Genomic DNA, 27,782 nt, shown 5'->3' with positions numbered 1-27,782 from the left:
GTTTGGATCAACCTTTTCCCCCAAGGATCGTTTGGGGCTTCTCTCTGAGCAGGGGATCATCTCCACAATGACCCGTTCAAGTACCGCAGGAAATCTAAGTGGCAGTCAGCTTCTCCGTTCACCAAGGAACAACCGCAATCTGGGTAAACCCTGTCCACCCTCCATCGAACAAGACAATCACTAGAACATCCCACACCGACTGGATTCAATAAGAGACACCATTTTCTGGAAACGTGAGTCTGCAACCTATTTCTCCTCTTCAAGTCTAAGATTCAAATTTCCCACTGAGCCTGAACTAACCGCACTGTCTTCCCCTCACTTTCCAGTTCCGGTTGAACAGTGTTCAGAGCAGCACTGGACTCATCTCATCTTTCAAAATAAACGACTTAAACCTTTCGCTGGTCTCTCTGTTTTGGTCTTCTGCATGTGGGTCAGAGCACTAGATAAGATCATGACAAATTTGTATGCATAAATCAAGTAGAACACTATGGCGATAACCGTACTGCTCCACTTGTGAAAGAAAAATCTGTTGGGCTCTTTTTTGGCATCAAGACAATTATTCTTACTTCCACATTGCCAGACAGGACAATAAATAAACAAAAGTACTAATTCAATCTAAAGAAAATGTCAGGAATCCAGTTTGTGTGGTCTGTTTTTGTGTTTCCTTTCCTCCTCCACCAGGTTGTGCCCCGTCCTCATTGGGTCTCCCTGCACACCTGCAGCTCATTGCCTCATTGCCTGTGGAGTGTTCTTAAGCTGCTGACTGCCACTACCTCGGAGCCAGAGTGTTTGCCTATACAGGGTACTCTTGCCATGCTTAGTTTAGTAGAGTCTACCTAAGTCTTTGTTTTGCCAATACTGGGCACTCTAGCCATGCTTAGTTTAGCAGAGTCTACCTAAGTCTTTGTTTTGCCAATACTGGGCACTCTAGCCATGCTTAGTTTAGCAGAGTCTAACCTGAGTTTGTCTTGCGAGTTTTGGATTCTCTAGCCAAGCTGAGTTTTTCTGAGTCAAATTGCGTTTTTGTCAACCCGAGTCTTAACTTTGTTTTTTTTTTGTCTTTGCCTCTCGGCAGGAAGTCAACCTGCAAACTGGATTTGTTCGGTCCTTCTCTCTCTGGAAGGTTCAACTGAGCTTCTAACTGAGCTGGGGTTCCAAACAGGAAATTTGGACCCACTTTCCCCAAGAGGTCGTTTGAGCTTCACACCAAGCAAAGGTTTCTTCAGCACTGCAGCCCGTTCAAGTACCGCAGGAAATCAGAGTGGCAGTCAGTTTCTCCACTCACTCCAAACAGGAAGTTTGGATCAACTCTCTCCAAGTGGTCGTTTGAACCTAACGCCGAGCAAAGGTTTCTTCTGCACCACAGCCCTTTCAAGTACAGCAGGAGATCTGAGTGGCAGTCAGTTTCTCCATTCACCAAGGAACATCCGCAGTCTGAGTAACCCAGTCCGCCCATCACCAAACAAGACAATCTCTGGTACAATCCTCACAGTCTGGATTCCATAAAGGACACCTTTTCCTGGAGAAGTGAGTCTGCAACCTTTTCCTCCTATGTAAAACCAAAGATTCAAATTTCCCACTGAGCCTGAACTAACCGCTGTGTCTTCCCCTCACCTTTCAGTCCCTGTTGAGCAGTGCTCAGTGCAGCACTGGATTCAACACATTATTCCTAAAATAAACCTGTTTAAACTTTTCCCTGGTCTCTCTGTTTGGTCTTCTGCATCTTGTGGTCAGACCTTTAATAATATAATCATGACAGAAAAGTTATAAATTGTCTTTAACATAATCAACAATCAGTTAACTCTCTGCCTAAAGCCGCTTCAAGGACCAAAATACATAATTAAAATAATCATAAAAGGTTAGCCTGCCCTGCGATAGACTGGCAACATCTCCAGGGTGTGCCTCGCCTCTCGTTTGTAGACAGCTGGAGATCTGGAGGCATCAGCACCCCTCGCCATCCCAGCTAGGAAAATGGATGGATGGAGGGATGCATGGATGGATTGACGGCTATATAGCTTAAAAAATATAAAGCTGACTACCGGTAATAGCTTCTCCAAAAACTTTAACTTGTACAATATATATTTTTTTTTTAGGTTTGTGACACTATATTTGACGGTGCAAAACACAGATTTGCCTTCACAAAGCTTCAGAAGGGCAAGATTTATGTACAAAAAGTAAACCTGTACATGAAATTATGTTTTGCTTTTCTAAAGTGTTTTTATGTGTTTTTATGTTTTTTTGTTGTTGGCATTCATATAATTATACTGGTGTGATAACTTAGTATATGTTTATAAGTTTTTGGTGTGTCTATATTGAATTTATAGCTTCCCCTGGAGAAAACTCTACCAGTCACTACTGGATCCCATGCAATGTTTAATCATTGAGACCCCATAAGCCAGAATTTCCTGGATGTTCTGATAAAAAAAATTCACATGTTACCATTTTGATTTATTCTGTGCAGCTAGCCTGCTCCAGACCAAGCTAACAGCCAGGCTTACTTCCTTCTGGTACCGTTTCTGTTGAAGCAGCATCACACTGATCAGAAATCAGTGAGTTTTGTCAGTGATTAAATTTTCTTATCTGCATACATTAGAATACCACTGATGCATATGATTATTTAGTCAAGTATTTTAATTTTTTAACATAATTATGGAGGCCTATACCCTTTTTAACTTTATTTCTGTATACTGATTTTCTTACCATTTGTGTTTTTAAAAATGGCTGTTGTTCCAAGTATGAAAGCAATGCCTTTAATAGACTTTTGCTTTTTAGAAGGAATAAGAAAAATGGCTGATAAAGAATCAAGGGTGTTCTCTGTAAAGTTACGCCTTATGAGTGGCTCCAAAGACATGTCTTCCTTTACAATGGTGTGCTTAACTTTGAGATTTTAAAGACAATTAACTGCATTTGCATACCTTTGCAGACCGGTGGGTCCTAGAGTTCAACACCATACTGAACATGCCTTAAACATTACAAAGGTTTTTTGTGTTGGACAGGATGAAATGGTAAACATCTTAGCAAAGCAACTCTTTGCCGCACCATTTGAAATTAAAAGGATAGAAGAGTAAGGTAGATCAAAGAGGGATTTTACAATATTTCACATAATATGAATAAGGCCACATACTACAAAATACATGTTAGAACAGGTCGATGTATTTAATTTCTTCAATGTTTTGATGCAAGATTCCCTCATGCTGTTAGTGCACAGGATTACACTGACATTAGGATAAAAACTTCCCTCTGGAGCATCTTATTACTTAAGATGATCTGTGATGCTGACCGCATCATCAGCAACATGAAGGCAAAGTGACCTGTTTTATCCAGATACCAGATACCCAGGATGCAAAAAGGATCTTATGTTTCATTTTAACCTGCTACCAGATCCTTTTGTCCAGTCACACCTGTTTTGTATGAGTAATGACAGGATGTGTAACAAAACAATGTATTTTTTTATTTCAACATACCATTTAAGGATTTAAATAATGCTGCTTGATGTAGTTTTTATGCCAGATTCATTATGTACCCAAGAATCAATTTTGAGTTTCCCTCATCCCAGACAAGAAATGGCAAGGCAAATGACTATTATTCATCTATCATCTGTAGAATCTGCAAAGTTTACAATAATGACCTCTATTGTTGATTTTTAAGTTGTTCAATGTAGGAAAACAGCACTTTATATACCGATCTTTCCAGTTAAGAGAAATGGTCAGCAAATATGTATATTAGGCATGTGGTTGATCCCCTATTGTTTGCCAAATCAATAACTCTGTCTCGACCTTACACCTTGACATAGCTTCACTTCTTAGCTTGGCATGGCCTTTGTGAAAAGGATGAAGCCAGGATCACGGGATCACACTTGGTCTGGTCTGGCTTATCTTTTCATTCAGCTATTGTAAAACTGGCCTGTAAGCTATATAGGCTAAAAGTTGTTGGTAGACAACAAAAAAGTTGTAAAACATACCTGATAAAAGAGTTGGTTCTCTGATGAGGGATTTGATCTAGAGGAGTGAACATGGCCTTGTCTTTACGCTTGATTTTGCCACAATGCAGTGCTTCCAGTTGCTTTGATGGGCATTGAACATGAAAGTTACATCTGTAGCGCCCCTAGTAGCTAAAAGTTGTTTGTGTTGCTTTAAAGGAGTCATCATATGAAAGTCTGACTTTTTTACAGAGATTTTACAGTTTTTTTCTTGTGGGCTCATTTAAACCAGAAATGCCTGCAAGAGCATGTTCTCCACAAAGCTCGAATATGATTCTCCTCCTATACTGAAGTCAATACTGAAGGGGTGGAACACAAGTTCACCTTGCTATCACCACTACCATCTCTTTATTACACCATAAAATGGGAATCCAACAAACAACAACCCGCCAGCAATGTAGTCAGTAACTTTTGCGCTTGTGTAACCTTTTTGATTCTTTTGTGTGTCTATTTTGTCAATAAAACTCTGTGAATAGATGTCCCAGCGCTAGTTGAGAGAGAAAAAGATAGAGACAGGAAAGAGCAAATGAAAACAGAACAGCAAAAATAGACAACACAGAGGATATACAGGACCCAGGATTGATAAAGATGTGACGCAAGCCCCAGATATCCAAAGGCACCCCAAAGAGCAGGTAGCCAACCCTCTGAAGTGCCCACCCTGCGGCAAGCCAGTCACAACCCTGAATCCGTATGACTACAGTGTTCAATAAAATTGGGGCATTAGCTTCACCAGCATGGGAGGACCCACGGCAATGATCTCTTCCCCAAGATCCTATGTGTGTGACAGTGTGATACAGCAGGTGAGGGGGAAGCATCAGAAATGGGGAGCAAAGAAGTGGGGTAGCCCACTGTAATGATCTTAGACATCTGACCCAATACTGAAAACAAAACAGGCAGTGGGAAAGTTCAATGCATTTATTTACACAAAAAGAAACCCGGCTGCTCGTCAGCTGCCGCGGACACACCGGATCTCTGGTTCTGAGTTCAGTTCGATCCAGGAGGAAGGAGCAGAATCTAAACAGGAGATTTGCCCACAGCTTGCGGCAGCAGCCACTCCCAGAGTTCAGAAGAATGAGCAGAGCTGATGCCAGCCAACGCTGAGCAGCAGCAGTATCTGTGAGGGGAAATTCAAAACCGTAGTCATAACAGAACCAGGTTACCAGACCAGAAGATCAGAGATCTGAGGAAGTACCAGAGGAGAACCAAGCCAAAGTCAGAGGACAGCTTCAAATTCGGTAAGCCGGCAGAATGCAGGAATAAGTCCAGAGCAGATCAGACTAACAGAGCAAAACAGGGGCAAAGCAAAAACTCGGAAGTTACAAAAACAGATACAGGTCAGGATCAGAATTATATATAGATGCTAGAGTTGCTCTAACCAACAGCTTGAATAATCTGGCACCAGTGAAAGGCAAACAGGCAGCATAAATAGCAGCAGGAACCGGGTGGATCAGATGAAATGGCAATGAACAACCAGGCAAATTAGACGGGTGAATGGAGTACACAATTAAGCCAGCCATCGGCGCTAGGACCACAATGATTAAGCAATTTGCTAATGTTACATCCACCTAAATTCACATACACACAAGTTAAATTATTGTGCATGCTTTCGTGAAATAAAGAAAATGACTGAAAAGGGTTCTAAATGAACTCAAACTAATTATCCATGAATTTAACGTCAATTTTTCAGAACAATAGTATAAGAAGTCATATTAGGTTATGACTAATTTAAAAGAATCAAAAACTGATATGACTCATTTAAAGGAAACCCATCATATAAGAGAGACTAAAAAGGAAAATTACACATAACCTATAAACAATTTAAAGGTAAATCGAAGGTTTCTAAACCAGATATCACCCTCAGATTCATTTCCATCAATAGCAACACAAGCAGTCAGAATGTGCTGTCCTTGAACATAACAAGACTGCTTAAATGACTGCCTGAAAGGGTTACAATGCGTCTGCAGACCCATGCCAGTGCATGCTTCATACTCACACACCTTTAGCAGAGTGTGAGGACCAAATTCAAAGGACATCAAGGCACAGATGTTCATGCAGTTCACACAAACTGTACTCTGTGGACTGTAGCCAAGGCAACGGCAGACCACTGACAAACACCTTATTGGTTTCATGGAGTGACTGTTGGCCACCGTGTCAAAGAGCATCGGGGGGGGGGCTGTTTGTGTGTGCGAGGGAGATTTCTCACTGGGCACTAATGAAAAGAATTCATCATTCTGGCTGCTGCCTCTTTATCACTGATTCCTGAGGACCACAAACAGATACACACGCCCAAAGTTATGTCTCACCATCCTTACGGGGATTTTGCAATGGCTTCCATTGATTTGCATGGCCTAACCCAGACCCTTTCCCAAACTCTACCCATTACCAATACATAGCTAATCCTAACACGTCAGTGCCTACAAGTGCAACATATTCCTGGGAAACTTTTATTACACTGTTCCCACAAGGTAACCTATACTTGGTCACTCACACACATCTAGCAAAGCCCTCTAATTGATGCAGCCAGAAAGAATGTGTGTCTGCATGGTTGGGGATCTTCTGCATGGGGGGTAGAAGATAACATATAAAAACATTCTTCCAGTTTCCTCAGATGTCAAATCGTTAAAAGACACACATAAAAACACAGAGCCAGCATATCTAAAGTGTGTGTTCTAGCATGTGAGCTCAGCATATAAAAACAAGCTAATCTGCTCATTGAGTATTCAACAAACCAAATGTTTTCCTTAGGGGGGCACTTAAGAAAGTAATTATTATTCTCACTGGAGGTAACAATGATCTGGTCCTGAACCTCTCTTTTAATCTCTGCTTAGCTTCTGCTCTAACCTATCTTATGGTTTATTTTTCTTTAAAAAATCAGCCTTTCCTCGATCAATATTACAAATATTTTAGATATATAATTTTTTTGTATATACATAATACATACAGTACATAAAACATGCGATGTGTATCCATATTTTGGGATAAAGTGTAAGTCTAAAAAGTGTAATAGTGTAATCATCCTCAAGTAATATTTCTATAATATTTAACAACATTGTTTTAAAATATGTGATTCATCTGCTGAACAACAGTTGGAATTATAAAAAAAAATTGAAAACTACCAATATATAAAACACAGTGCACATTAGCAGAAATGCAATCCAGGAATACACAGATAATCTGCACATGGATAAATGCACAGGTTCTGCACATTGTGACTTTACTATGACTGAGAGAGTACAGAAAGTAAAGAAAACAGGAAAATAAAGCCCATCAAAACAATTACCGTATTTTCACGACTATAAGGCGCACCTAAACGTCTTTTTTTTCCCTCAAAATGTGGGGTGCGCCCTATGGTGCGGTGTGCCCTATGGTGCGGTGCGCCCTATCTGCGGACGTTGTTGAGACCACCATGAGTATGTGAGAACCTTAAAGGGGGGAGTGTGGGCGTGGCTTGTGTATAAAAGAACAGGTATGTGCTTTATGCAGAAAATTGTTGTCTCAACACATCCTGAAATTGGCAAAGAGACACGCCTATGAAGCCCAGTTTAAACTGAAGGCTATCAGCTACGCAGAGGAACATGAAAATCGAGCAGCTGCGAGAGAATTCAATATAAATGAATCGATGGTTCGCAAGTGGAGGAAGCTGGAAAACGAACTCCGACTGGTGAAGTAGACGCAGCTGAGTTTCCGCGGACATAAGGCGAGGTGGCCCGAGTTGGAGGAAAGACTCGAGCGGTGGATCGTGGAGCAAAGAACGAGTGGGGCCAGCGTTTCAACGGTCACTGTTCGACTAAAAGCAGTAAAGCTGGCGGAAGAAATGAAAATTGAAAATTTTCAAGGAGGTCCATCGTGGTGCTTCCGTTTTATGAAACGGTGCAATTTTTCCATCCGGACCAGGACTACAGTTGCTCAGCGACGTCCGGCGGATTATGATGAAAAGCTGGCGAGCTTCCACTCCTTCTGTAGCAAACACATCGCTGACAAAGTCATCCAGCCAAGCCACATCACCAACATGGACGAGGTGCCGCTCACTTTCGACATCCCGGTGAATCACACCGTGGAGAAGAAGGGGACCAGCACTGTAGCGATACACACAACGGGGTATGAAAAGGCGTCGTTTACTGTTGTGCTTGGCTGCCACGCAAATGGACAGAAACTGCAGCCTATGGTGATTTTTAAAAGAAAGACTTTGCCTAAAGAGGCTTTCGCAAAAGCCGGCATCATTTCCAAGGAGCCGCCCGGCATGGAAAGTGACTCTGACAGCGAAGAAGAAGGGGAAACTGTCGGATTTAGCGCAGCTGTTTAATTCAGAAACAGAGGATGAGGACTTTGAGGGGTTTGATTAATACTCTGTAATAAATACTTGAATAAAGCACAATAATACTCAGTTTTGCTCCCGCTCTATTTTTCTACCTGAAAACTTAATTCAACAGCAGCCTCTGGGCCGCGGCGCATCCGGGCTCACCTCGGCAGGTGTTTTTTCATCTAAATCTTTTTAAGTGAGAAAGTCCACCTGAAAATTTAATCATTGCAGTCAGTTCATCCAGATTATTGTCCTGCCTATGTTTTAAGTTAATTTATGTGTCAATAAACGAAGAAGAAGGGGAAACTGGCATGTCGGATTTAGCGCAGCTGTTTAATTCAGAAACAGAGGATGATGACTTTGATGGGTTTGATTAATACTCTGTAATAAATACTTGAATAAAGCACAATCATACTCAGTTTTGCTCCCGCTCTATTTTTCTACCTGAAAACTTAATTCAACAGCAGCCTCTGGGCCGCGGCGCATCCGGGCTCACCTCGGCAGGTGTTTTTTCATCTAAATAATCTAAATCTTTTTAAGTGAGAAAGTCCACCTGAAAATTTAATCATTGCAGTCAGTTCATCCAGATTATTATCCTGCCTATGTTTTAAGTTAATTTATGCGTCAATAAACGAAGAAGGGGAATCTGGCATGTCGGATTTAGCGCAGCTGTTTAATTCAGAAACAGGATGAGGACTTTGAGGGGTTTGATTAATACTCTGTAATGAATACTTGAATAAAGCACAATCATACTCGGTTTTGCTCCCGCTCTATTTTTCTACCTGAAAACTTAATTCAACAGCAGCCTCTGGGCCGCGGCGCATCCGGGCTCACCTCGGCAGGTGTTTTTTCATCTAAATAATCTAAATCTTTTTGAGTGAGAAAGTCCACCTGAAAATTTAATCATTGCAGTCAGTTCATCCAGATTATTATCCTGCCTATGTTTTAAGTTAATTTATGCGTCAATAAACTGTATCAGAGGAGTAATCGCAGCCCTGTGTCATCAGCGATGTGTCTCTCACGGCCGGTTCCCATGGTTTGAATAATACTTTGTAATAAATACACCTTGCAGCTTTATTTGCTGTGATCATAAAGTAGTTTTAATATGTTTTTAAGTGGGAAAATCCACCTGAGAGGACATGTACCTGTATATAAAAAACGCGCCCTATAGTCCGGTGCGCCTTATGTGTGTGTTAAATACAGAAATGGCACACATAACTGAGAGTGCGCCTTTTAGTCCGGTGCGCCTTATGGTCGTGAAAATACGGGTAATAATTTTTTGCACCAACTTCTAGTGGCAGCTCGCACAACCCTGGGGTGCACGCACCACACTTTGGGCATCCATGTAATAGATCATGGCATTTATAGTATTTTCTGAAGGTTAGAGTGAACCTGAAAAATTCTATAAGAATGTTTAACTTTCATCAGCTTCAGAAGTTTATGTTCCTATTATTTGAAAGTTAGCCTAAACTTTATAACTTGAGTCAAAAAATACTACACAAGTTTAATCCAGTTTGCTTGGATAATAATTGGTTCCTCTTGACAAATCTAATGTAACCAAGTCAAATTTATAAACCCTATTCCACCCATTAAACTCCCTAAAACTCTTGTCAAACATTTTCTATACGATGACCACTTCAAAACATTTACCTTGTTTTTTCTTCAACAATTTATACCAAATTCGAAACCTCAGGAAGGGACATTGTCCATTTTGAAGACCCATATTTACCCGACCCTAAAGACAGATCCCATGAGATGTTGCCTCAAAAATCCCACATAGGAGTTATATCCTCAATACACCATCTATTTATAATGTGCAGAACCAAAGTCCCACACCACAGGAAAAATCATACAAAATGATAATTATCCAACTTTGCTTGGATACTTTTGATTTTTTTCTCGTCTTGTCACAGAGAACAGCATGTTTGAGATACTGCATCAGAACGTTTCCTGAGCTCACCTCACATCTTGCTTTTCTAAAGGTTTTTAAGGGCAAATTGATTTAAATGTATGTACATTTCTGTGAAAGGAAATTAATAATTAAAATTAAAAGTTCCACACACTTATACTGATATAGAAAAAATCTGTTATTTTGGTAATCCTAATGCACCTAAAACAGGAGATTTTCTGTCAGATTTAGTGTCAGAAAGAGGGGGAGATTATGCACTTTAGACCCTGAATTAATTATGCACTAGTTGTCTTTAAGACAGACATATAATCTCAATGTTGTAGTTATAAGATGGTTCATTTTATAACTAGTAGAGATTAAAAAGACTTACCTTAACTGAGTCTCTGTCTGAGGAGGAAAATTAAGGAGAGACAGAAAGAGAGAAATAAAATTAATTGAAGACTGAAAACAATTTAGGTTTATGTAAAACAACCACATATGTAACAAATAAAAGACACCGAAATCAAAAAGACAAAGCAGTTTTGACCAGATAAAACACCCCAACTACTGACTCTCTCTAGTGAAGATGTGAGAATATCTTTGAATTAATTGCTCTTCTATTCCGATGACAGAATCTCCCTGAAACTTTCATGTACATCTACAGCACTAAAGTTTTCATTTCTTTTACCTGCATTTCATTGGTCCAAAACATTTCTCTATCAAGGCTAACATATCTGCTGGCTCTTGGATTTCACAAATCTTGTGCACAAATCCTGTTGTTTACAAGATAATCATAATAATAAAACTCTTTCCAGCCATTGTAAGCACCCTAATAATAAACGCTTGCCTTTGTTCCAGTAATTCTCATGTTTTGCACTATGAAATTGTTATTTCTGAGACAAGGAACTCTCATTTTCACATGATGTTTGTATTAAACCTGTTGTTTAAAAAGATTAATGCTGCACCTTCAGATATTTAAACATGTTTGTTTTTTTTTCCAGGTATTAAGCATCTTGAGGTCCACTATTCTCTTCCTGGTATCTTGATGGATTTATTTCGATGTTTACATGATGTCACACAAGGAGGAAGTGAGGTAAGGTTTTATCTTAAAATATATTCAGAGGCGAATCAACTAAACTGTATCCAAAGCTTAAAAAGCCAGAATAAAATAATCTGAGCCAATTACTCTTTTGGTTCTCCAGCATTTAGATGGATCTAATTAGAACAGATGCTCTCCCAGACAGGCTCAGTATTACTCATTGTTTAACCCACACAGAGCCAGAATTACCTCTTGTATGTTCTCCGTTGTTCTCATGGTGTTTCCTCTCATCCTTAAGTGGCAGCTGGTGACTCAGTGCTGATGATAGAGCCAGCAGGCTGGCAGTACTGGCACCCGGGGGCAGAGGGGGCTGCAGACCTGCTGGATGGGGGGTGAGCGGGACTGGAATGGCATGACCATGGGAGAGGTGCTGAGCCTGGAGCTGGTGCTGCTGATCCACATACAGACACACATACAGACACACCCCTTACAGTTATCATGGGGAATGAAAATCTATAATATTGGCAGCAAACGTTATTTAAAGCACTTAGACTTTAACCTGACCTATGTTTCATAAAAATGTGGTTTTATGCCCTCAAAGTGTAAAACTAAATGAGAACACCCTCTTTTTGATATAAAATCCCTTCAAATGCCATATAGAATTGACTTCATAAGCGATGTTTGCACCATTAAATCCTAATCTGTTAAGTTCTCCAAGTTCTTCTTTACATTATAACATGACACTCTCATATGTTTTGAAAAATTTCTTGAACTTTCCACACTAAGTCCGTTTGCATTTGTATGTGTGTGTTAAACTCACTCCTATAATGGCGTTGAGTTCAGCCATGGTGACCTGCTTCGCTCTTTCAACCGCCTGCACCACCTGCTGTTGATGCTAACAGACAGAAATGAAGCAGGACGATTTAGAGTCAAATTAACTGGCAAAGTGAGAATGAGATCAGTAAAAACAGATATTTTAAATAAATATTTGTGGGGGGAAAACTTAGATCTACACTAAATTAGAATATTAAAGTACAGACCTTACTACTCTAAATTAAATCATAATTTACAACCAGGGCATCAAGCTGTTTCAAATGACTTAGAGTAACAAATGAAACCAGTTGCTCTACAGGAAACAGTTTAATAGAGGAGTAAATCTTAAAATAAATTAGGGTCTTTTGCTGATACAAGTCTAGGAAATCCCCCATTTATTATATAAAAACATGCTTTAAAATAAAATAGTGATCACTTGAAATAACCCATGTCTGTGTTTCTTTACCAGTTACAAAAAACACAAGCAACTGTGTTGAATAAACTAAATGAGCAGCTTCTCCGTTTTAGTTAAAACTGTAATCTAACATACTAACAGTGGCATGTCCGTAAAGTCATCAAATGCAGACTCTACCCTACCAGCAAGCTCAACTTATTAACTTATTAAGCACTTGAAAAAAAATATGTAAAATCAAGCAGGTGTGTCTACTCAAGTTTAAATATCAGAACTGAAACAAACGTATAGTTTGTTACCATCTTTGTAATTGTAGAAACAATGGATATAAATGTCAAACCAGAAATATATTATGCCATATATTTTCATTTGGTGTATGATGTTCATATCATGATAGCTTTTAATAAAAATGATCATAGAGTGAGAGTCTTATACAGGCCTATCCCTAGGTGTGAGTTATAAAATAAAACAATGTCTTTTAGTAGTCTGGGAAGTGATTCCTTAACTAGTTTGACTCTTTATTAGCTAAAAATCAAGTTTTGCTTTCATAAATACATATTCTGCCAAATTCTAATAACAATCACATACAAGATAAAAATGTTCCCATAGTTTAGAATGAGCTGTTTATAAATACATAACTGGCAGTGCACCTAATGGACGATGCCATTATGTGTCGCCATCTTTGAATACATTAGCTGAAAGGAGACAAACTTGTTTGTCTTGCATGTTCTACCTGTATATGAAGACTTGTCAGTGGAGGATAGATATAAAACACACAGGGCCGGATCTATCAAAGGTTTGCGTGTATTAAAACGTGAGCTATTTCACTGCGCACGCTAAAAAATGTACAAACTGATCTATCAACAGCGTGCTAAAAGGATTTGGTCTTTAAAACGTGCTAAATAGCGCCTCTTATCCATTTAGTACTTTTTCTGCAATGAATATGCAATATGGGGCGTTTACACGCAAAAGTGCGTCTTGTGGGAGGAGAACATGTAAATATATTAATTTAGCACTCGCAAAGTGATTTATCAAACCTGAAAGCAATTTTACTTACGGTATCTGACTCTATATTTAACACGCTTCAAAAGAAGGTGCAAATGGTCTGTATGCGTAATTGCGCACACATGGCAGCGGTTATTTCCGCAAAAAGGAGACATCGAAATGAAGCAAGGAGACGCAGAGAACGCATTTTTTCACTCCGTGTGAATATTTTTGGAATGAACGAGGAAACGATCATCAAAACATTTCGTTTATCCAGCATTGCCATTTTGGAGATGCAATTCCAGTGATTTGCTCCTCACAGAGCGTCAGCTGTACTTGTTCCTCAATGCTGGTCAGAGGCATCTCATCTACTGTGCCCCCTCCTGTTTTGTTCGCAGATGTTTTGTTATATGCCAGTTTTTCTTTGGTTCGCCTTCTAATATCCTGATATCTTCTTTTTACTTCATCCACTGTTCGCAAGGTTTCACCAACAGCGTTTACTTTATTACAGATTTGTTCACATATAGCGTTCCTCTGTGTGACAGGCACACTTTTTTGCTGTAGTTCACTTAAATGTTTGTTGGCTTCATCCACCAATACCTCCATTTCCATGGGGTCGAATTTCTTTCTGCGCTTTCTGCTGTCCAAACTCGCCATGCCGCAAACCACCAAACGCGCAAAACCATAATTTAAATAGAGCGTCTCCAACAGTTTTGCACCTGCCACCAGTTACGCAATCGCTCTTGTTAAATCACCCGCAAACCATGGTTCAGCCCCTCGCGCAAAATTCCAGTTTGCGAGCGCAAATTACTGCACGCAAAATTGGATCTTGATAAATCCGGCCCACAGTAGATAATTCTACTCGCTCTCTGAGTTGAAATGGAGTAACATCCAGACTCTTTGCCCAGAAAGAGGGAAAGGAAAATAACCATGAATAGAAAAAGAGGTTACAACTGGAAGATCAAGAGAGTCTACATCAGAGTACTGTATCTTTTAACAGGTGTAGACAATTCATGAGGGAGCAAAGCATCAAAACAGATGCAGAGTTTGCAGGCTTCCTGCTGGACATGTAAGTTAATTCAATATAACAATGAAATTTAAAGTTGCCCTTTAACATACAGAATACAGAAGGCATACCAGTAGGCACTTCTTTCAGCCATTTTTCTGGAAGATTTTCTATGTGATTCATTGTTTATTTTAGCTGATTTTTTTAAGGGTGATGGGAGTTAATGTCTTCCCTCTAGTCAGATAGAATAGACCAAAGTAATGCAAGTTTCTCATCGTAAATGATTTACTTCAGCTGAAAACATTTTTATGCTAAAAAATATATAATATGAAAATAATTAGGTGACGTTCTGCACTTCATTACTCAACGAGACAGTAGGAATGCAAACAGGATGTTGACTTCTCACATTAATGACGCTGTACAACTTCTGTGGTAGTTATGCACTTAACAGCAAAGTAGCAGAGCCCTTAGTCATTGCAATTCTTTTAGCACACCACTAGATGGGAGCAAATTTTCTGCAATAGAGCTTTAATTTAGAAAATTATGGTTTGCTTTTCCAATAGAGATGAGTATTTAGTTTTTTATTGAATTTTAAAGACTGTTTAATAAGATCTTTGTGTGTCCTTCTGGTTTTTGAATTATGTTTAGGCTGATAGAACATCTCAAATATTTAAGGAAAAATGTTGCTTCCAAAAGCTTCATCACACAGTAACGAACATTTTTGTGGAGAGAAAGAGTCAGCTAGAAAGAGGGAGACAGCCAACAGAATAAAGTCGTGAAAAAGGGTAGAGAGAGGGGAAGACGGATGCAGACAGTGAGTAAGAGCAGGAAGATTCATCCAGGGACATCAAAGTAAACCAGAGATGAAAGAGCTTATCAGGTGTGGAAATGAACCTGACCATCGCGTTAGGTTACATGTCGGTTCCCTGAGTCTAACCTACGTAGCAGAATGTGAAACGCACACAGGAGAAGATTCAAAACTCTGATAAATACTTTTAATTAGCTTCCATAACATTTTCATCAATACTTCTAATATCTACAAATAAGAAATGTACATTACAAATTAAATGCTTATAAATTCTAATCATCTTTGTCATCTCAGGCCATGCAAATCTTGATTTTTGAAGAAAAACTATTTGATCTTAGGCAAACAGAACTCTACATACAGTGTTCAGTGTTTAAGTTTTCGACAATTTTTTTTTACATCTTGTCAAAAAATTTACACTGATATTGAATTTAATGTGAAAAAGTAAAAGATATCGTCAAATGGAAGGAAAATTTAATGATAAAAACTATTAAAATGATCACAATATTTTAATCTAATAAATCTAACAGTTCAAAAATTATCTAAAATTAGGAAAAAAAATCTTACATTTAGATTATTTACCCTTTATTTAAGTAGGTAAATAAGATGATCTGCCAATGGAATGAGCATTTTTACTCTTTAAGAAAGCTAATTAGATGTACTTGAAATAAGACAATGCAATTTTATCTTATTGTAAATGTAAATCGTTTTGCTCCATTTCCAAAGTACTTACCTCCTCAAATCAAGACAAAACATACTTATTTTGAGAAAAAAAACAAACTTATTTAGATTCATTTTTTGCAGTGAATAAATATAATCCCTAAATGGTTAAGCAAATACAAGAAAATTGTTGCTTGCCTACTGTGTGTATTCTAAGATCCACTAAGCAAAGACATAGAGCTCCAACTTTTGCTTTAATTACAGTTGCAGTGTTATTTAATGTTTCCCAGACATTTAAGTTTAAGAAAACAGCCAATCGATGGTAGGTTTGTAGTTGCTCCTTAATATAGGTTTATTTTGGATAAGATGACACATGAAGCAAGATTTCACATTGGATATTAGTAAGGGGCATCAAATTACAGGTAGTTGAATAATAATGAATGCTACACTGTTTTTTCTTTTTTTTCCTTTTTTCTTTTTGTTGTGTTAAATGAAAATAAGTTTGTAGCTATAAAGTTGCAAAATGAAAGAACTTTGAAAGGGTATAAACAAATATGGGTAGTAACTAGTTAGATTTACATAGGTTTCTTTAAGTAACATTTTGAAAGAAATGTACTACTATACTTTTTACTTTCACTTTTTAAAAACTTTAACTTAAAAAAATACTTTCAAGAAGTACTAGTATCATGAAGTATCACTACTCTTACTTGAGTAAAATCTTTGGTTATTCGACCCTCTGTGAGTAACTTTACTAAAATACAACAAGCTTATTTTAACCTAAAATGCAAAAGACACAGACAGACAGTTAAAAAATCACTTAAAGAGTTTATGCGGTCGATATATAATGAATATAAAATAAATCATTGGCACTGGAGGTACTTTATACAGTTGGGTCATATATACATACACTTTAAGAAATGGTTGCATGTATTTTATGTTAGAAAAATGGGATTTTAAAAGTCTTTTTTTCTGCCTCTGTTTATTTTCCAAATATATATCCATTTTTATAATACCTATTATCTTTTTGCCTTAATGCAAAAGGAGTTTGCCCATAAATTTATATTATGATCTGTCCGATTACATCATTTTAAATAGTAATACAGTTACTCGGTACTTTATAAAATTTTTTAACAGCTACTTTTTACTTTAACTTAAGCAAAAATATGTTGAAGCTGTGGTATTTTTATTTGAGTACAATGTTTTGGTACCTGCAAACCTCTGGGTATAAAGAATCTCACTAGGCTGAGTGAGCTTAGTTTATTCAGTGCAATGGCTACTGAGTTGCTCTTTAATTTAAGTTTTCATTAGGTTTTCCAAAGAAATTAAGTTTAATAAATATGATGAAATGCACTTCTTTTTAGGCAATAAGAAGCATCAGATCCTGCCAACATAAGAAGTGTTGCTTTGAGATTGACTGAGTAGAATTGTAGTACCCCATGTTTAGGAAGCATGTCATTTTCAGTACAAAGTTAAATGGGAAACCATATCCTAAATAATTAATAGGTTTGAAAAAAAAGCAGTGGTTCAATATAACTGATCTTATTTGGTGCATAATAATGATAATATGCAGCGTTTTTGTTGTGCATTTCATCTGCACAGTCCACAAGGCTTTGCACCAACACAAAGCAACTTCCTCTCCCTGCCTCCCCTCTCTGCAGGCCTCAGGGCTGTGTAGCAGCACCACAGTCTAATGCCATTATTCCTAATCCATCCTAAACCCTCCTAATCCATGGCTAATCTGGAGGAGAGCTTTCGGAGTTTAAACTCACTCGTCCCTGCTGTTCCCACCCCTCAACACACACACACAGGAGCACACACCTATACATACAGGTGCTGGTCATAAAATTAGAATATCATGAAAAAGTAGATTGATTTCAGTAATTCCATTTAAAAAGTGAAACTTGTATATTATATTCATACATTACATACAAACTCATATATTTCAGATGTTTATTTTGTTTAATTTTGATGATTACAAATGACAACAAATGAAAATCTCAAATTCATCATATCAGAAAATTAGAATATTACTGAAGACCAATAAAAACAAAGGATTTATAGAAATGTTGGCCAACTGAAAAGTATGAACATGAAAAGTATGAGCATGTACAGCACTCAGTATTTAGTTGGGCCTCCTTTGGCCTGTATTACTGCAGCAATGCGGCGTGGCATGGAGTCGATCAGTCTGTGGCACTGCTCAGGTGTTATGATAGCCCAGGTTGCTCGAATAGTGGCTTTCAGCTCTTCTGAATTGTTGGGTCTGGTGTATTGCATCTTCTTCTTCACAATACCCCATAGATTTTCTATGGGGTTAAGGTCAGGAGAGTTTGCTGGCCAATTAAGGACAGGGATACCATGGTCCTTCAACCAGGTACTGGTAGCTTTGGCACTGTGTGCAGGTGCCAAGTCCTGTTGGAAAATGAAATCTGCATCTCCAAAAAGTTGGTCAGCTGCAGGAAGCATGAAGTGCTCTAAAACTTCCTGGTATGCGGCTGCGTTGACCCTGGACCTCAGAAAACACAATGGACCAACACCAGCAGATGACATGGCACCCCAAACCATCACTGACTGTGGAAACATTACACTGGACTTCAAGCAACGTGGATGAAGTGCCTCTCTTCTTTTCCTCCAGACTCTGGGACCTTGATTTCCAAAGGAAATGCAAAATTTACTTTCATCAGAGAACATGACTTTGGACCACTCACCAGCAGTCCAGTCCTGTTTCTCTTTAGCCCAGGCAAGACGCTTCTGACGCTGTCTGTGGTTCAAGAGTGGCTTGACACAAGGAATGCGACAGCAGAAACCCATGTCTTTCATACGTCTGTGTGTGGTGGTTCTTGAAGCACTCACTCCAGCTGCAGTCCACTCTTTGTGAATCTCCCCCACATTTTTGAAGGGGTTTTGTTTCACAATCCTCTCCAGGGTGCGGTTATCTCTCTTGCTTGTACACTTTTTTCGACCACATCTTTTCCTTCCCTTCGCCTCTCTATTAATGTGCTTGGACACTGAGCTCTGTGAACAGCCAGCCTCTTTAGCGATGACCTTTTGTGTCTTGCCCTCCTTGTGCAAGGTGCCGATGGTCGTCTTTTGGACAACTGTCAAGTCAGCAGTCTTCCCCATGATTGTGTAGCCTATAGAACTAGACTGAAAGACCATTTAAAGGCTTTTGCAGGTGGTTTGAGTTAATTAGCTGATTAGAGTGTGGCACCAGGGGCCATCAATTTTGAACCTTTTCACAATATTCTAATTTTCTGATATGATGAATTTGAGATTTTCATTTGTTGTCATTTGTAATCATCAAAATTAAACAAAATAAACATCTGAAATATATGAGTTTGTATGTAATGTATGAATATAATATACAAGTTTCACTTTTTAAATGGAATTACTGAAATCAATCTACTTTTTCATGATATTCTAATTTTATGACCAGCACCTGTACACATAGTTTGTTACTTCCTTAGAGGGAGGATTTATCACAGCAACACACACACTATAGGATTGGATAATAAACACTCGCATAAAGCCCACGTTTCATACCCACCTCTGTATACGTATACAAATGAAATGTATTTCAACAAAAAAGTATTTTCTAACATGTACACTTCACTGCTGGCTCCTGCATATGTTAGTGGGAGACATTTGATAAGTTCACAGTCTATCTGCCTATCCTGAGCAGGGAGGATTAGCCTGGGATAATCTGCATGTTTGTTTTTGCATTTATGTGTGTGTCTGTATATTTTTTGTACAGTTTGCCTCAGAATCCACAATTTTCCCCCGGTCGTCTTTTCTCCCCCTCATTCTTTCTCTCACCCACCTTTTCCTTAACTCCCAGTGGCAGGAATTTTTCACTCTTACCTCTTGAGAGAGGAAAGGGATGACTTGGGCACAGATTGCATTCAGGCGCTTGACGATCTCTGCCTGTAAGACAGAGGGACAGGCAAAGAGGACAAAATCATCAAATACACAAGGTGTCATTTTCAGGTGATTAGATGACTGAGCTTTACTATTTAGGAAAAACTAGGCATGGGTATCATTGAAAACCTCATGATTCAATTTGAGTTTTATTCATTGGGCCACAGTTCGATTAAATATCTATGTATCTGATTGAATATTTACCTAAAATCTTTGATAATGATTTTGCATAATATAACTATCCAATTGTTTAAAGAGTACCTTTTCTTCTCTACATGAATATACATACTAAACCAGTTCCTATGTGGATACTTTTGAGCAATAAAATGTAAATATAGGGTAAAAAGGAAAATAAATAAGCATACTGAAATAACATTTAAGCAAGGTCGTGTAAGCCTAAACTTTTTTCTTTCTCTCTTAGAATCTGGCTTAATTCCCATCAACTGTAAAAATACTGTATTTGTAAATGCACACTTTTGTTGTGGCGCCACAAAAAAACAGTATAGTGTACAACAAGAAGGTATAGCACAACAGGACATCCATGGATTGAACAACTGACCCATCCAGGAGGTTTAAAAGGTAACATCTAGAATGCAATGCACCTCCCATTAGATGCCGACTTTACCTCTTACTGCTGTCATTGTGATCAACATTTTTATGGTGAGGTTTTGGAGGTTCATTATTGCACTGACACCTTATCAGGATCCTGGGAGCAGGAAGGAAGACCCTTTTAGACCCTTTAGACTTTCCCATGGCATTTGACCTTGGTTTCCCCTACTTGGATTGGCCAGTGGAAAATTTGAAGCAGACCTGGTCTTGCTTGTTTCATTGTATAGCTACAATCTTATCACAACCACATCAGGGTAGCAATAAGTAATTTACTCTAATGCTCTTGGTATAACAGCTGGTGGAAGAAGTGCACACACCTCAATATTACACATATTGGCTGGTTTCAGGGAGAGTTGGGGGAAACATGTTTTTCAAGCTGTGTTTCAAATAAAAAAATGTATAGGTCACGCTCTCATTGGCAAGGTCTGGCATCAAATTGAGTAAAAAGGTGGGAGGAGGTCATGCACATCCTGCAGTGATCTTTGGAAAACAGGATACCCTCTAAATCAGGCATCCCCAACCTTGGTCCTCAAGGCCCACTGTCCTGTGGGTTTTAGAGGTTTCCCTGCTTTAACACAGCTGATTATAATGATGCAGTAGACCAAAAGCCTGTTAATCAGCTTTCAATTAAAATCAGCTGTGCTGGAGCAAGGAAACCTCTGAAACTTGCAGGACAGCGGGCCTCAAGGACCGAAGTTGGGAATGCCTGCTCTAAATGCTCTTTCCAAGCGTGACATTTTCACAATGCAACAGATTATATGTGTGGTTGTATAATTATTCCCATGAATGGTTGATCATAATTTTTCTCCAATTGTCATAAAGTCAACATAGTCAGTAAAGAATCTTTGTATATGTCTCAGACAAAACCCAGATTTTTACAGGTCTCGTTTTAAAAAAGTCAGCAAAGAAAGAAGGTGCGGCAAGGAAAATGTTCGTAAATTAAAGTCCGCACAAGACAAGCGGTTGCTGAGACTGCCGGGGAATCAATACGCATGCAAAAAAAAAGCTAATTTAGCTCCTGTTTTTGTAAATGAAATGCTTTGTAACATAGATTGAAATTCTGTATATTCTGAATTTAATAATAATTTAGTATTTTAGATGGGTCAATTTTAAAGACATTTAGATTACCGGTAAGCAAATAATGAAATTGAAATCTTGTGATAATTGCTAAATATCTACTTGTAACTATAATTTTACTTTTATTTTAAGTTTCAAAATTAGAATTTCTATATTGACCTAAATAATCAAAATAACTAAAATAACTATAATATAAAATATCCCCAAATGATTTCTTGAAGACCCAAGTTCCATATCAACATAAAATTACAACATAAAACAATAATATTCGAAAAAGACTCACACATTTTTTTCAGAAAGACTTTACTCAAAGATGGCTGTCAAAAACAACACTGCCCTCAACAAAGAGCCCAATTAAAATATATCCCTAGACAGTTTAGGTGAGTACCTGATTTTATTTAGATGACTCCAGATGTCTTGCAACAAGAGGCACCAATCAATTCAAATGTTGCAGAACAAACTAGGAATAACATAGAATGTTACCTAACAGTTAATCTGAAAAGTTAAACATGTATTTAAAAATTAGGATTGTACTATATGGAAATTAACTTTAATGATAATAACTGGTATCTTTATTGTGTTTAACATTTCAACATTGAACTTTCAAGATGGGAAATTTTAAACTTCAGATAATACGGTTAAAAAATCTTAAGAAAAAGAACTGTGAGATACTTTTGTCCTTTCCTGATGCCATGTAAAGGGCAAAACTAACAATTTATCTTCACAGAAAATGAATTGCAATAAAAAATAAGAAGTGTAGCACCTACACAGTTTGGGTTATAAATGTGCCATGGAGGAAGCCAATAAAAGTCTTAAAAAAAAAAAAAAAAAAAAAAAAAAAATTCTTTTCACAGTGAGAAAGAAACCTTTTAAGTTGTATAACTGAAGAGCTGTCACTTAAGGTGCAGATTTGGATGTGGTGTCATGATCATCCGAACATGAATGAGAGTGTAAATGTTTACATCCCAAGCAAGTGTGTGCATTTCACTGTGCCGTAAGAACTGTGATTTGTCACAAGCAAAATACACAACGACTCTGCAATTATCATCACATTCATAACATGCATCACCCAAATTATTGCAGTTGGCACTACTGCAAATACCATCATTAAATTGTCTTTGAAACTACAAAAAAGCCTCAAGAGGAGAATTTGTGTGCACTAGAAATACTGTAGTGCTCCCACATAAACAAACATAATGAATGATGAAGGATGAAGCTTTCATCTGCTCCATTTTTATGAAATAATTTTAACACTCCCAACATTTTCACCCCCTCACAGTCAAGTGCATATTCGTCGGAGTACGTGAGCATCATTCCTGAGTGGGAGCAATCCATATTTGGCATTGAAATTCAGCATCAACTTTTCCAATCAAGGTGTACTGTGCTATCTTAATAGGTCTAAAAGTATTAAATATCAACACATTTTAGGTGAATACCCATTACAGCACCTATGAGAATGTCTATGTGGGCCAACATCTTCACAAAAGATGAAGTTAAGAAGTAAATTTTAACCTACCTGTAACTTTAGGTGAGCCCCTCAAAAAGTTTGCAACAGAGACAGACTGGTTTCATAGGAAAGAAACAGCCTACAACAGCTTGCTTATTTTTTAATATAGTTGGTCCTATAAATATTTAATAAAGCTTTAAAAAGCAAAATCCTGGGTCTTAGGTAAGATGCATGCAGCAGCTTGTGGGTCTAGTCAAGAATTGAAAGAGTTATCAAACAACTTGAAGTCAGGCAACAGAGTATGCATGTGGAGGGCATTCAAAACAAATGCAGATATACATTTGTCTGGCTTTTTAAACCAGTTCACACTGAGAGAAGATTGCAGTATGCAGAGGCGTAGCAAGAAAATTTTTATAGGGGTGGCCAGGACAACACCAATGTGCATTGAGAGGTGGCCAAAAGCAGACATACGCCAGAACCTCAGGGTGAATCTACACTTTCCAACTGGAAAATGAACAAGCTCATTATCCATATTTTGCAAATAAAGACTAACTAGGTTTTTCTAAAGCCCTTGCTAATAAATAAACAAATGTACACCTCCAGGCTGTCTAAACTAAAAGTATAGTGAACGATCTTCTTTCAGCTATGAGTTCTGAGGTTAACATATTGTCATTTTCTACGTGCATTTCTGGAAAAAAATGTCAACTATAATTTTATTAATAACTGTTGTGCATAATATTAATACTTTCATCTACTAATCCCTACATTAAATGGATTTTGTTGTTATTTATATCCAACTACATTGAAGACTTGGGTGACAGCAGATACATAACTTTTTCTTCTTTACTGTAAAACAGAAAAACTAGTTCTGAAAGGAGTATGAATTCAATATTTATAATCTTATATATATATATATATATATATATATATATATATATATATATATATATATATATATATATATATATATATATATATATATATATATATATACTGCTGCCACCCTCTGTTTAAGAGGGGAACTTTTTGTGAATTTTATGTACATGGGATTACTATACATGGTAGGGGTGGCCAAAGGGGTGGCCAATGATAGGCTACCTCGGCCCCTGGAAATATGTAAATAAGAAATCCCTCTTAATGTCATATTGGAACCTACAGCAGGCTCATTATGAAAGTAAACGTCTGTATAATTATAAAGTGTCTACGTACACAAGTTTTTCTGTCATGGTAGGTTTAAGGAAACCTTCACTTTGCAGAAGAAACATGAAGTCCAAACTAAAAGTCGCCAGACTTAAGCCTCTACAAAGACAAAGACAGTTTAAGACTTCTGCAAATTGGAGTTCCTAGATCCTGTTTCAGACTCCCATTCATTCACCTTTTGTGTGGTCAACAGTAAAAACACTATCGTAGGTAGGACAGGAACTTTGGACAGCTGTGCTGAATACAGACAGCCTTCGGATGCCATTACAAAAAGGAAAATTCACATGGATGATGCAAATCAAAACTGGGACTACCGGCTTCTAAAACAGAACCAAAAATAATAAAGTTACACAAAAACGACTAAAGCTTTCCGTTACAAAACCCAAAATATATCAACATTGAGTACCGCATATGTAGCTTAGCTCTTCATTCTCATTTAAATCCCATGAGTTTAAATGATACACAGATAAAATCAGTGTAATTGGATGCGATCCATATGAAGTCCCTGCAGACATTTTTCAACAGCTTTCTTACAACTGCAGGCTTTCAGATTTGTCCTTTCATGCCTTATATATCTTATGCAAAATCCGTCCTCATAAAACAGGGAAACTCTAAAAGCTTATAAAAACGCAGATGCCTATTGGTACTTCACAGCAGGCTGGGTTATTGAACCGAAAATATATTAAAAGATTTTTGTATGTAAAGTAACCTGTCTTCTGCTGATCTTTATGCGTACCCTATGTAAACAGCTGATAACTATAATTTCCATAGCAAAATCTTCAGATCTCGATAATTTTTTTAAATAGAATTGTAAAACACATTCAATCCAGTTGGAAACAGCCTAAGCTAGTTCTCATGATTGTTTTGAAACTCATCTGATAAGAAATGTACACTGCAGAGATGTCTAGTTAGCCTGTCTGATCCCTGACAGCCATTTCTGACCACTTTCATTTCATTCTTTTAGTAAGCGGTAAAAAGAAATTGATCAGTCACCTTTTTCATTGTCACACCCGATGGCACAATATACAGATGCCCTCTTTGAACCAGCAGGGGACCAGAGTGGGTACTCCATGACATCAGAGAAGGCATCTGATGTCATGGACCTCATGATCCAAATAGTAAAATAAGATTAGATTAGATGAGCTTTATTGATCTCACAGTGGAGAAATTCACTTGTCACATATTGGCATAGAAGTCAAAGAGGGTGCAAACAAGGAGGAAAAATGTGCATTAATATATAAACAATAAACAATATATATACAGTATATCCAGGTGCAAGTGTACATGTATCACACACAATGAAAAACAAAATAAAAATAAGAAATAAAGAAATAAAAAATAAAAGTATGTACAATCATGTACAAGGTGGATTTACTTTTACGTTAAAGTGTAGTAGATAAGGAGCAACAGTGAGGTAGTGGTATGACTATTCTATTCACATTAGGGGTGGAACGATTCACAAAATCCACGGTTTGGTTCGATTCACGGTTTCTGGTCACGGTTTTCGGTTCGGTTCGATACATGTTGATTGTTACACCGAAATCCCATAAAAATGTATGGAATTAATGAAAAAATTCCCCAAAAATAATGGATTGTAATTATTTTAAATTATCCGTGGAAACCCTGGATCATCTCCGTATGTTTTGCTGCTTTGAATTTAATCATCTCGCGCATGCTCTCTACCATCTCCAAGGAACTCAGAGGGGAGCGGACGGGAGCCACAGTGGGGGCTGTAGCTTTACTTTGAGCAGCCGGTCTGGAGCGCAGCGGGGCGGAGCGGGGGTTGCTGACGGAGTATGAGGGATTTCGGGGTTAGCATGACATGTTGGTCATGTTGCTGTTAGCATAAACAAAACGTGTTGCACAATGCTTGCACACTGTTGCACTTTTATCCACAACTTTCTTTCCGCCGTCATCGTAGGTCACTCTAAATGCAAAGCGGTCCAATACAGCAGACCTATAAAGTGCTGCTGGCGCGTCTTCCAACTCCTGTTCTTTCCCACTCGCCATTCCGACACAATTCTCCACAACAACTGATTTTTTTCCCTGCTACACCCTGCTAAGCTGCTTCACTTCTTCTTCTTCTTGTTTACTACTGGTGGTTCGCTTTGGTCGCAGTACCGCCACCTTCTGCTCTGGAGTGTAAACGCTTCGCCTATGAGAAAAAGGAGCAGCGCATGAACCGAACGAAACACACGCGAATCGAACCGAGACAGTCGAACCGAACGGTTCTGACGGTTTTCATAAATCGTCCCATCCCTAATTCACATATATTACACATTCAGCATATTGCACAGAATATTGCACAGTCAATAAATAAAAAACTATAATATAGCTGCACAGTGGTTTTTACATGAGTTATTGTGGTTATACTGTAGTGCATTATTATAGAGTCTGGTGGCAGCAGGAATGAATGACCTGCGGTAGCGCTCCTTCTTACAGACAGGGTGTCTAAGTCTTTGACTAAAGGAGCTGCTCAGCTCCTCTACAGTCGTGTGCAGGGGATTAGAGGTGTTGTCCATGATGGATGTGAGTTGGACAGCATCCTCCTTTCAGCCACTCCCTCCACCGAGTCCAGAGGGCAGCCCAGGACAGAAGTGGCCTTCCTCACCAGCTTATTCAGTCTCTTTCTGTCCCGCTCTGGGCTGCCAGGGGCCCAGCAGACGACAGCGTAGAGGAGGTCTGTTATGCCAAATGAATCATTGATAGGCAGCATCCGGCTTCCTATTCTAGGTGCTTTTGTTTCTGCCACTTAAAGATGGGCTGCCTATGTGAAGTGCTCTATAAATATTATTTAGTATTATAATTATTTTCTAAATAATTTATATCATTACTATCTTCAGCTACATGGCTTTGATCTGCATCTTTTTTTTTTACAACAACTCTCAACTGCCTGTAAATGCATAATCTGCTGATTCGAACCAAATTGGTTTGCATGTCTTAACATTGGCACAGCAAGGTCTGTAGATCACTAGCAACACAGCCACTTATTGAACGTATTTAAAGAGGAAATTGCAAGTGCAAGTTAACGCACCTTAAATGGAATCTTCGAGGATCAGGGGCAGAGTCTGTAAATTGGTTTAAATGAGGGCAAGTTCAAACTGTGGGCTTAGAAGAACACAGAAAACTGACCATTGCTTAGATTTATTTTACATTTGTTACATTGTGCATTAAATATTATCACCGGGTGGACAGGGTGCAAGAAATTATAAAACTACCGATATATCATAAAAAAATGCAGTGTCTTCCTGGACGAACTGGATAACAAAAATAAAAAAACAGGCTTCAAGGAATTTTACAGGCCCACGGAGGCCAAGAGGAGGCTTAAAGCCAGAACCTAGACCTAATGTCTAAATCAACAGCTCAAGTTCCATTTTTTTCCTGTAATGTTTGTTGCATAAAGGTTTTTTTTTTTTTTGCAGACCACTGTTCTGAGAAGATATAGTAATACTGCTCTATAAAGCTCGAAGAAGATCACTGTTTAACTTTGTCTGCTGTCTGTATACTGTTTATTGAAATGTTTTATTGATTGTGTATGTCCAAGTCTTCCCCGCTTACACACGTGGTGTTTTTCCCGGATGAACCCTTATTGGGACAAACCTGCCAGTTTACCATGTGATTTTTCCCAAACATGCTATGCCTTACATT

General features: G+C 38.2%; 1 protein-coding gene across 5 annotated transcripts in view; it reads right to left on the bottom strand.

Annotated features, from left to right (window-relative positions):
* The window catches only part of LOC119778195 (transducin-like enhancer protein 4), a 64,759-nt gene that overhangs the window by 21,078 nt on the left and 15,899 nt on the right, over positions 1 to 27,782 (bottom strand). For 3 of the 5 annotated variants that reach the window (XM_038277337.1, XM_038277339.1, XM_038277341.1), the window contains 4 exons: positions 19,745 to 19,807; positions 12,027 to 12,101; positions 11,456 to 11,657; positions 10,559 to 10,575 (listed from right to left, as the gene is read on the bottom strand). In XM_038277337.1, the coding sequence (XP_038133265.1) occupies positions 10,559 to 10,575; positions 11,456 to 11,657; positions 12,027 to 12,101; positions 19,745 to 19,807 (357 nt within the window). The remainder of the gene's footprint in view (positions 1 to 10,558; positions 10,576 to 11,455; positions 11,658 to 12,026; positions 12,102 to 19,744; positions 19,808 to 27,782) is intronic. The other 2 variants (XM_038277338.1, XM_038277340.1) reach the window with 2 other exon arrangements.

This window comes from Cyprinodon tularosa, unplaced genomic scaffold (assembly GCF_016077235.1).
Source record: "Cyprinodon tularosa strain WSP-4 unplaced genomic scaffold, ASM1607723v1 ctg130, whole genome shotgun sequence".
NCBI classification, from domain to species: Eukaryota; Metazoa; Chordata; class Actinopteri; order Cyprinodontiformes; family Cyprinodontidae; genus Cyprinodon; species Cyprinodon tularosa.
This window is presented reverse-complemented; position numbering and strand designations above follow the sequence as displayed.